Below are 11,847 nucleotides of genomic sequence, written 5' to 3'. Positions count from 1 at the left end.
ATTCAATGACGTTTTGCTATTTGTCATGTGAGGAAATACATAAGAATGAGCCTGAGGTCAATAATCATGTAGTGTTGTGGATCAGTGAATATTGATGATTTTTCACATATACCTTTGGAGAGGAAAGAGAAGCAAGCAAGTGTCAAGGAAAATTGCATTCATAATACATCAACATGTTATTATTATCAATAATAGCAGGTAGCCTAATATTGATCGAACAACTTTTTTTAGTTATTCGTTATTATAAGATGATGATAACATCTGAAAGAATTTGTGTTTGAGTAAATCTGAATTAAGTTGTACATTAAAATGAATTTGCCTCCATATAAGAAGAAACATAAGGGCATTTTTGCTATTATTCTCCCAGAGATGATGTTGTGAGGAAAACGTTGGGGTAATAGCCATTTTGGTTAGAACTGAAAATAACTTTGTATTTCAAGTTTAAAATGATACAAAATACTTCCAAATAAATTCAAAATATCATCAAATTATCTCGTGGCACCCCTGGACTGCCGTCACGGCACCCCAGGGTGCCCCGTCACCCACTTTGAAAACCCCTGCAGTAGGCGATTATTGTGTCCATAGGAGATGCCTTGTCGGCCGCGGCTTGTGATTGGCTGAACCGGAGGTAGGGAGTGCTCCGCTGTGTTCACTTGGACCGCGCAGAGGTGCCGAAAGTCGGGGAGGCGAAGATTTACAATTCTGTCCCTATCGTGATGTAACTCGACACGGCGACTCGCTCGCTTTAGCTCGCCGGGCAGTGTCTCAGGTTGCTAAAGTCCACTTGAGACGCGCACCTCTGTCGTCACCGAAAACAAGCGCTCCATTATAAGGCCTCTCCTACGGAAATAATAGCGTACAGTGTGTGTGTGTGTGTGTGTGTGTGTGTGTGTGTGTGTGTGTGTGTGTGTGTGTGTGTGCGTGCGTGCGTGCATGCGTGCGTGTGTGTAGGCTCACCTGAATAAAGGATTTTTCAAGTCCAGCAAGTTTCCAGATCTGAAACCTGATTCGTTGACCATGGCAGTGATGTGTATGTCATAACTCCGCCTTAGTTTTAGGGGCAAAAGGAAAATGTGAGTTAACTTAAACTAGATACTGTAGATATAGATATGATATAATTGATAAGATTAAAATGATATATATACACATTTGAAACAAACAATCAAATCTAAGAAATTCCATGAATAAAAAATGGTAATTGATGATTTGCCTACTATTTCGTTCCATTTGATGTATTGATGTTGATGTACTGATGTATTACCTTGCTTATTGTAAGATTTAGAGCATCTGCTAAATGCTTAAATTGTAAATTGTACAACCATCTTAATAACAGGGAGGAAAAGAACAACATTATAACCAAACATACACCATAACTGTCCCGACTCCTACCTCTTGTTGTCAGTGAACACGACGGTACCCGACAAAGTTTGACCCAGCTTGGCAAACAGCGGCGTCTGCAGCAGACATCTGACCTGGTACCAGTGAGTCAGCGGCTCTGAGGGAGCGGTGGAGAGCCACACAGTGGAGCTGTCCATTGGAGAAAAGCATGGAGACAGATTGAGATGAGTTTGCGAGTGTCTGTTACAGCAGTGGTTCTCAACCTTTTCAGGCCGCGACCCCCAAATATAATCATATTTTAACTGGGGACCCCCACACCCTGACGAGAGTTGAGGAATTACATTTTGTACAACGCGGTTCTATTGTGAAAATAGCAGATCTACATGCTCACAGGCTATTTTCACAATGTCTGCCTCTAATGTTTGACAATTTGTCCAATGTTTAATTTGTCATTTTAGAGGCATTAAAAAGTCCTTAAATTGTCAACTTAGAAATGTGCATATACCCTCTGTACAATTGAACTTTATGTTGGTTTGTTTACTGTTGAGTGAGAAAACAATGTTGGACATTAACTTAATCATCTGGGGACGACCCACAGGTTGAGAACCACTGTGTTACAGCAATGTCTGCCCCCTGGAACCCCCTCAAGGACCCCTGAGAGTCCCCAGACCCCACTTTGAGAACCACTGTGTTAGAGCAGTGGTTTTCAAAGTGAGGGCCTCAGCCCCCAGGGGGCGCCAGTGGAGCCAATTAAAAAGGACAAGAAAATTAAGAACACACTATCAAACAAACACACCAAAAACCACTGAAAACAAGTCAATTTCACTTCAGGAGAAAAAAGCGTGTTGTTTTTCACCTGGATCCCTGAAAGGCCACATCAAACCAGAAGGCAAGACCATGGACCAGACCAGACTGGAACAACGTGAATACAAATGGAATCTCCACTCTAGAACATTCACATTCACACGCACGCGCGCACACACACACACACGCACACGCACACACACACACACACACACACACACACACACACACACACACACACACACACACACACACACACACACACACACACACACACACACACACAGATGACAGTAAGGTAAACATACGTGACTGGCCATTATTTGGGGTGTAATTTGCCACCTGACCCTAACCTTCGCAGCTCTTCCTCTTTAGCTTCCAGGAAGTTGATGGTGTACTTCACCGACCTGGACATCAGAATTTGCATGTCAAACGTGTCCTGATAGTAACGGAAAAATATGTTTGTAACAGAACCAAAGCAGTGTTTTACAAAGGGCTTCACACAGCACATACAGAAACAGCACACAGTAAACCAGGGGTCTTCAATGTTTTCAGGCCAAGGACCCCTTAGTTGAGAGAGAGATGAAGCAGGGACCCCCACAACCTGTTCATAGATTCCTTATAGTTTCACGGCCGGACTACACCAAGCCGTTTCGCGCGTCAGTGCGTATGCGTGCGTATGCGGGGCGCGCGCGCGTATGCGCGTTTTGGATAGATCCAATGTATATCAATTCAGCCGGCTACACCAGGCGTACGGATAGCGCGAACCACGGATACGCATTCCCTAAAAATAGGATCGGTTCTATTTTTTAAGTAGGCGTATGCGTTTTGTACACAGACTATCTGGTCTTCCTCACATATACTCCCTCCTTGGTGTAGCCTGGAGCGTTTACGTACACGCGAGCGTCTTCACGGACAGTACGCGCGTATGTGCACATTTTTTGGTGTAGTCCGGCCGTCAGTGTTTGACAGCACAATCGTCAATGTATTTTGGATTCATGTCAATTTGTGATATTTAACTGTCAATACTTAATAAACTTGACCTTTCACTCTGTACTTAGTCTGCTCTTTTTCCCCTCTACACCAAAGCTCTTTGCCAAAAATAGCCGATCTACAAGCTCACAGCGCCTCGCAGCTCGAGGCGTTGGGTCCCGGACCCCCTGTTGAAGACCCCTGCAGTAAACTGTTAGGAAAATAGTGTGTCGAAATATATATATATATATATAAAAAAAAGAGAACAGGGAGGTTCTAGGAACGCTCTCCTCGCAGTGCAGATCTCCACCAGGCTGGGTGGACTACCCAGGGCTGTGTCACTTGTGGGGCAGGACTTGAGGAAGCTGTGGAAGGGAAATAGAGCTGCAACATGGTGCCCCTATGGGCAGAGGTTTACCCATTATCACAACATAAGGCCAATGTTCATGATTGTAAAACAAAGTTCCAGATCTACAAGCACTATGAGGTTGTATACCTGCTATAATTGAATAGCCAAAGATCAAATCACTTTTTGCACTCCTCAACATCCATCATCAATAATGAGTTATGTTTATGTTGCGTAAGCGTTTATGATATATGCCTGGCAGTATTTGTTATAAGACATTTAGCAGGCACAATTACAGTAGGCTATGTACAGTAACAGTAGTATGCGGTGTCAAAACCCTTTTTGATGGTCATTGCCACATGTACCTAATTTAGTCAATAAAACATGAATTGTCATTCATTTCAGAATGACACATGTTCATCACATGACTGAAGCAAGAACTGTGTTCTGAAGTAAAGAAGCAAAATGGTGGAAAATCTAGTTAGATGGAAATGAGTATGGCCTGTATGGGAAGTTGCGTCATGATCCAAGGAATCCAGGACTTTTGTCCTGCACTTGTCTTGGACATGATCGTTTGGATGTGTGTGATTCTGTAAACCTTTTACCATGATGGTGAATCACCTGCATCTATACTTTCTCATTGTGTCTATTGAGTACATTGAAAGTGAGTTATTTCTCCTCGTTAACAGACCTCATCATGGATGAACCATAAAAGAGAGAGAGAGAGAGAGACAGACAGACAGACAGAGATTGCACAGTAGGAGGCCTCTCAGAGTTACAGACTTGTAATGGTCCATTTGGACCACCCTCAAGGAACCCAGAAGGTCCTTCTTCCCACTTTGAGGACCACACTATGCGTATGTATGTATGTATGTATGTATGTATGTATGTATGTATGTATGTATGTATGTACGTACGTACAGTAGGTAATGTAATGTAATGTATGTATGTATGTATGTATGTATGTATGTACAGTAGGTAATGTAATGTAATGTAATGTATGTATGTATGTATGTATGTATGTATGTATGTATGTACAGTATGTAATGTAATGTAATGTAATGTATGTATGTATAGAATTTTGACAAAACACAAGGCGTGGTGATGAACCCTGGAGTAGTGGTACTGACCATTATTGGCTGTCTGAAGAACTCATCCACTGCAGCGCTGTGGAGACCACTGAGGTTTATCCCATAAAAGCACCTCTGATGCCTGGAGAGAAAGAGACTGAATTTGACCATCCACTGAATAAACTATATAGGCCTACTGCACTATTAGCACAATATAGTAGTTTCAGTTAAACCAACCAAAGACACTGTAATGTATGAGTCACCAGAAAACAAAGAAATACACTAGAAGAAATACAATCCTTCCATCACTATTTTGAGGGGATCATTAGCCGAAAAGACAATCATTGTAGATTTATTTCTATTTACGACAAAGAGGTTTGGTGTAGAGGGGGGAAGAGTATAGAGTGAAAGGTCAAGTTTACTAAGTATTGGGGGTTTAAGTGGTTAAATGCCTGAAAATACGTGAATCCAACACAACGCTACACAACACTGATGACTTTGACAGTGCTGTGAAACAAAAAGTCTATGAAAAAAAAAGAATCAGTATATAATCTGCTTCATCTGTCTCTCAGCAAAAGGGGTCCTTGGGCTGAAAATAAATGTTAAAGACCCCTTCGCTAGATAAAGGACAGGACAGTGTGAATCAGAAGGAAGCTTCATCGCTACATACTGTATAACTGAACCAATTTCAACTAAATCGCACCAAACGGAACACAACTAAACTAAGCCATAACCAGTAAGACTCCCTAATCGGGAGATAAGCGACCATCAGGTCGCATACACAAACTTTAGAAGGCAATGGTAGGCAACCAGGAGGGAATATGGGAAATGGGACAGATCCATGTTGATGACGTTACTTTAGAGATACTGTGTAACGCTTTGCGTGAATTTAGGGCAAAATCTGTAGGAACCGTGTCCAAAAATGTGTTTTTCAAAAATCGGCCTGATGGTGGCGCTAGATGGGACAGATGCCATGTTGATGACAAGACTGTAGAGATGTGTACCGCTTTGCGTGATTTTAGGGCACAATCTGTAGGAGCAGTGTCCAAAAAAGTGTTTTGCAAGAATCAGCCTCATGGTGGTGCTAGAAGAGGGCCATGTGAGAAATGAGGTTGTGGTTTGGCAGCCAAGGAGTGTGTGTGCAAAGTTTGGCTTGGATCGGGCCAACAGTGGTGGAGATAATGAGTAGGGGAAAAGTGTGACGTGACGGACAGACAGACAGACAGACAGACAGACAGACAGACAGACAGACAGACAGACAGACAGACAGACAGACAGACTGACTGACTGACTGACTGACTGACTGACTGACAGACAGCCAGTGGAGCTTTTCATAGTAACTTGCGACCTGGCGGTCGCAATGAACAGAACAGAAACTACACTGAGCTGAACTACACAAACCTGCATCACATAACAGAAGTTCTGTGTTTGATTTTGACCATTCGTTTACAGTTTGCCTTCATTCCTCAGAGGTGACTGAGCTTGTCATCCCCGCATACTGGTGTGGATATGATATCACACACGCAAGCACACAAACCTGACGGTATCAGATCAATGATCTCTAACTGTACGACTTTAAGCCAGTTTAGGCCCATTCTTGTAGAGATCTCATGGATATTGCATCTTGCGGCCTATTCTAGACGTGGGTTTTGAGATAACCCTAACAACAAGGAACCAATCATGTATTAATTTTCCCCTTCTTAACTTTAATGTCTAAGTTAGTTTTGAAAATGGATGATTGCATAAATTATTTTCACTATACAACCATAATCATAATATAACTTTAGGGTTAATTTTATGATTCACCACCGATTCAAACCTTCAAATCTGCGAGGGAGAGAGAGTGTGTGTGTGTGTGTGTGTGTGTGTGTGCGTGCGTGCGTGCGTGCGTGCGTGCGTGCGTGCGTGCGTGCGTGCGTGCGTGCGCGTGTGTGTGTGCGTGCGCGTGCGGGCCTGCATGCGTGTACTGTATCAGAGCTGGTCTGAAGTGGAGCGTTTTACACCCGACAGGATATACGCCTGACTGGGGTCATAGCCCAACAGCAGACCCTGGGTGGGGGGTCCAGCACTGAGAGAGAGAAAATACCTGCCAATACTCCCAGTTCTAGTGGGAGTCTCCCTCTTTTTAACAGTTTTCTCCCATTTTGATCCTGATTTGTGATCAATCTCCCAATTTCATGCACAATGCAATGTGTGAACAACTCACGAGCTGCAGTGCTGCACCACTAGTCACTGTCACACACAAAAAAAAACTAATACTCAGTTTGCTAAGGGCGTGTGTGCGTGCGTGTGTGTTCTCTAACCAGAAGCTAGCTCTTGTGTAGTGTTCTATGTAGAGTTGCTCATCTGTAAATGGAGCCAGATGGATGTCGCCAGATGAAGGAAACATCAGACCTGCATGAAGAACACAGACATGGATAGACAGGGGCAGGGGCGTCACAAGGGGGGGGGGGGGGGGGGGGGGGGACTGAGTTACAAGGTGGAGGGACCTTAATTATTTGATACTTTAGCTACTGAAAAATAGCAGATATACAAGCTCACAGCGCAGCACCGAGTGCCACGCTGCAGGCTTGTAGATCTGCTATTTTTTGAGAAGTCGTGAAAATGTGTGCAAAGTTTTGAATACCGGTATATGTATTTTTTAAGTGAACATTTGAACTCATTTTTTGGGTGAACTACTCCTTTAAATGGTATAAGGTCCTTATAGACTGGGGGGGGGGTCATCTGATGATTAATCTGACTGAAATTGTAGTATTTCTTATAAACATTGTTTGCATCATGACTACATCCACACAAAATGCATATATGCGTGATAAAATGATTTAAAAGAAAATCGGAACCATGTTGATTTTTCACTACAAATAAAAGTCGTCAGCATGCATGGGTCCCCCAAGGCCCAATACTTGGTCCCTTCCTTTTCCCCCCTCAACACCAAATCTCTGTTTGTTCTCTCAGAGGCTCTCCTCCTACCGTCAGGTCTGAGCCACTTCCTGGCGTACAGGAAGCTCTCCAGCGTCCGCTCGCTGAGCAGCATGTATCCGATTGGCTCAGAAATTATGACATCAACCATCTCCGGGCAGTCGACATCTTCCATCTTCCCCTCCAGAACTACGACGCGATCTGACAGGTGGTTATTCTGCACCAACACCTGTAGACAGGAGTTCACAGCTCTTACACCTTGTTTTAAAATAATATATATTCAAATACTTATAATACATTTAGTTTTTTTCCCCTCAAAGAATTGTTAAAGGTAGGCTAAGTGATTTCATTTAAGTTTCAGTTTTCATGTAGGTGACAGGTTTCAGTTTCAGTTTTCATATCCTGATTGGAGCCACCAAAACTGAAACTGCATTTCTTTCCTCACAGGGGATAAGGCTGAAACGGGGACTGCCCATAAGTCCAAAATAGTTTTACTGAGGTTAGGCTTAGGGCTTGGATTAGGTTTAGGCATAGTTACTGAGGTTAGGGTTAGGTTTAGGTTTAGGCATAGTATTTTTCACCAGGTTAACATCACCAGATTCTGACTAATGGGATGTACAGGTAGGAACAATGAGATTTCGGACCAATGCCATGGCACCGCTGAAACAAGGACCAAACACTCTATAGTAACATAGTACTATCAGAATATAGAACCATTTTGTTATTACGGTATTTGAATTAAATGAAGACACTTACCCTACCTTTAAAGTGGATGCGTGACGCAGATGCGTTTAATGGGTTAAACTGTAGGATGTACGGTTCAAGAGTAGGTCTGCTATTTTTTGGCAAATGTTCCGCCTCAGGATAATGGATTTTGATTATCGCGATAATATCGTAAATCACGATTTCTTTTGTCACAATAATCGTGGATATGAAATGTTCATATTGTCCCATCCCTATAACCAACCAAGACACCATTTGGTTACATTTGTACTCTCAGAGTTAAATGACCACTGTGAGTAGTACTGTACAGCGCTAGATGTAGGGATCATGCTGATGGTGAGTTTGTATTTTGAAATGAAACCTTCAACAGCCCCCCAAACTGAATGCTGGTCCAGATGTCGGCACAACCCATTAACTACCAAGAATGCCACGCTCTGTAGATCTCTCCCTTCGCCATCTCTCTCTCTCTCTCTCTCTCTCTCTCTCTCTCTCTCCCTCTCCTTCTCTGTGTGTGGGTATGTTTGTGCATACATATGCATGTGTGTGTACTGTATGTGTGTGTGCGAGCGTTCATGAGTGTGTTCACGTATGTGTACTGTATGCATTGTACAGTATGTGCATTGTATGTTCTGTACGTGCATGTGTGTGTACCGTTGTGTCTATGTGTGTGTGTGTGTGTGTGTGTGTGTGTGTGTGTGTGTGTGTGTGTGTGTGTGTGTGTGTGTTAGCTTTGCTGGAGCCAAAACCTAAACCACCAAACCCTGGAAATATGATCACAGTGCCGCTCTCTCTCTCTCTCTCTCTCTCTCACTCACACACACACACACACACGCACACGCACACGCACGCGCACACGCACGCGCACGCGCACATGCACATGCACGCACAAACACACTTACTGTAAGAGCTAGGGCGAGTGTATTCATGACCGACTTGGTGATTGAGAATTTGATAACAGATTTATCCCCACCATATGCACACATACACTTTACACATGCACATGCACATGCACATGCACATGCACATGCACATGCACATGCACATGAACTACTGTACGGTACATGCTAACCCATTTTTGACAACGAAAGCATTAAATGTTCCTAGTCCCCCGGGATTGTTACTAATAAAAAAGATCTAATTTCTATATCTGGTAGAGACCAGAATTATGTGCATGATAAAGAATATAATATTGAATCCAGGGACAATTAACTTTCGCCAGCCTACTGTTATTATTATTATTATTGAAGACAGTATTGTTGTTCTTGTATTATGTTCAGTATTTATGGGGCTTGGCAGGGTTACTGAACATTAGTAAACATGAGTGCCATTGAGCTACACAGGGAATAGAACCTTTAACCCTGACAGTGTTAATTAGAGCCTGACCGATATATTGGTTTAGCCAAGGTATCGGATATAATTTAGAAATACTACTAACATTATTCCAGCTCAGTGGCCTTGTGGTTAGAGTTGGTTAGAGTGTCTGCCATGTCCATGCCTCCCTGCTTGGCACTCAGCATCAAGGTTTGGATTGGGGGCAAGTCCCTGCGACATATGTCCAGGGGTGTAATTTACAATTTACAATTTAGGCATTTAGCAGACGCTTTTAATCCAAAGCGACTTACAATAAGCAGGTAATACATCAGGACATCAACAACAATATAACAATGCATAGGAATATCAATGTCAAGCTCAAGCTGACTCACGCTAGATGCTAGAGATCCAGATCCAGTCCTTCGTTTATTGTTAGTTTATTCATTCATAGTTCATTTTTCACCCACTGACCTTGGCGTACTTGGCCATTGGGCTGGTCTCAACAGCATACACTTTCTTTGCTCCTGCCTGGACTGCAAAGAAAGACAGGATAGCAGAACCACAGGCCACATTTAGAACCACCTGGACAGAAAGAGACAGAAAGGAAGAGAATACAAAGATTATACATAGTATGTTGATAGGCTATTTCAACACCATTATAGTTATAAGAGCAACTGTCTACAAGCTACAGTAACAAGTCTGCTGTGTCTTGGAGTATGCCTCACTCAGCTGGATGAGTGCTCCACCACACATCTGGGTCTACTTGACAATGTCTAGAGCAGGGGTTTTCAAAGTGGGTGACGGGGCACCCTGGGGTGCCGTGGCGGCAGTCCAGGGGTGCCGTGAGATAATTTGTTGATACCGGTATATGGAATTTATTTGGACACTTAAAAAAATATTTTGTATTATTTTAAACTTGAAGTACAAAGTTATTTTCAGTCAGTTCTAACCAAAGTGGCTATTATCTCAACGTTTTCCTCACAACATAATCACTAAAATATGCTATAAATATAAGATGCTGGGAGTGAAAATTATGAATATAATGTAGGGGTGCCTCGCAAGAAAAAAATATTTATAGGGGTGCCCTGAGCCAAAAGAGTTTGGGAACCCCTGGTCTAGAGGTCCTGCTAATTAGTCTGCCCAGTTAGGGCCGGGCCTTCAATTTCAGGCCTGTTGAGAACTCTACCATGGATTGAGCTGAGTCGACTCTTGGCACTTGCTTGGCTCGTGCACTCATATCTCTCCGTGTGCACGTGTTGTTGCATGCCTCATGGCTTGCTTTCAATGTCTACGTTCCATGGCTTGGACATGGTGAGAACAGACCTGACAGCAGAACTGTCTGCTCAGAGTCACTTCCTCCTGTACCTTGTCTCTGAAGTCGGCCTCGTTGAGAAGAATGGCTCTGTGGTACGTTGCTGTCCTCATGTAGTCCTGAAGCGTGTTCTGCTGCTGGGACAGACAACCATGGAACTACACGCACACGCACACGCACACGCACACACACACACACACACACACACACACACACAGACACGCACGCACGCACACACACACACACACACACACACACACACACACACACACACACACACACACACACACACACACACACACGAACACAGGCAACGTATGTAGGTGCATAAAGACAGTAACAAAACATTAGAACAATTGATCAAGGTCTGTCTCTGCATGGTCATCATATCTAGTCGCAAATACACCAGGGGCAGGGTTTGATGACTTGTGTTTGTACGTGTGTGCAGGGCTGTAGGAACAGCTGTAGCACACTGTTAGTGATATAATAGAACACTGTCCTGGTAGTATATGTGTGTGTAGTGTGCGTTTATATATGTGCTGCGCTGTGTGCTATAACTCATTGTTACGCACACCAGAACCGACCTGGAAAATGCACAAAGAAACCCAAACTGAACCGAAGCAAATTGAGTGCGCGCTACCTGGAAATGGCGTTGAGCGTAGGAGTCTTCAGTGCTCTGTTGAAACACACTGGGATGTCTCCTGTATGCTTCCTGGAAGCTCTCTCCACCCATTGTTATCTCCATATCCCCATCCTTGTCTTTTCTCTTGTCTACTTCATTGCATCCATCCTTGGGTCCTTCATCATTATCTACATCTTCATCGTCATCATTGCAATCACGGGTGACTCCTCTCAGCAGCCTGCTGAACTTCTGCATGTCTGCACATTAATCAGGAATAACAATCACAGACTCAACCTTGTTTTATTTATCACATGAGTATAAAAGTGTGGGTGACTTTCTTTCCTCTTTTTTTTGCGAAATGTAATTGCGAGCAATTACAATTACGCTTGCATTGGATTGGGGAAGCGAGAATGGAGAGGAACGGAACACA

The 11,847-nt window shown here is 43.3% G+C and overlaps 1 protein-coding gene across 1 annotated transcript in view; it reads right to left on the bottom strand.

Moving 5' to 3' along the window:
• Nucleotides 1-953: 953 nt before the first annotated feature.
• The window catches only part of carm1l (coactivator-associated arginine methyltransferase 1, like), a gene marked incomplete at both ends in the record, with an annotated part of 13,323 nt that continues 2,429 nt past the window's right edge, over nucleotides 954-11,847 (bottom strand). Inside the window, 10 exons of the mRNA XM_080743494.1 lie at nucleotides 954-1,047; nucleotides 1,390-1,527; nucleotides 2,195-2,284; nucleotides 2,496-2,581; nucleotides 4,591-4,672; nucleotides 6,834-6,924; nucleotides 7,501-7,678; nucleotides 9,955-10,065; nucleotides 10,849-10,953; nucleotides 11,436-11,674. Coding sequence (XP_080599620.1) covers nucleotides 954-1,047; nucleotides 1,390-1,527; nucleotides 2,195-2,284; nucleotides 2,496-2,581; nucleotides 4,591-4,672; nucleotides 6,834-6,924; nucleotides 7,501-7,678; nucleotides 9,955-10,065; nucleotides 10,849-10,953; nucleotides 11,436-11,674 — 1,214 coding nt within the window. The remainder of the gene's footprint in view (nucleotides 1,048-1,389; nucleotides 1,528-2,194; nucleotides 2,285-2,495; nucleotides 2,582-4,590; nucleotides 4,673-6,833; nucleotides 6,925-7,500; nucleotides 7,679-9,954; nucleotides 10,066-10,848; nucleotides 10,954-11,435; nucleotides 11,675-11,847) is intronic.

The sequence above is a fragment of the Nannobrachium achirus genome (genome assembly GCF_963921795.1).
Source record: "Nannobrachium achirus genome assembly, chromosome: 15".
Classification (NCBI taxonomy): Eukaryota; Metazoa; Chordata; class Actinopteri; order Myctophiformes; family Myctophidae; genus Nannobrachium; species Nannobrachium achirus.
This window is presented reverse-complemented; position numbering and strand designations above follow the sequence as displayed.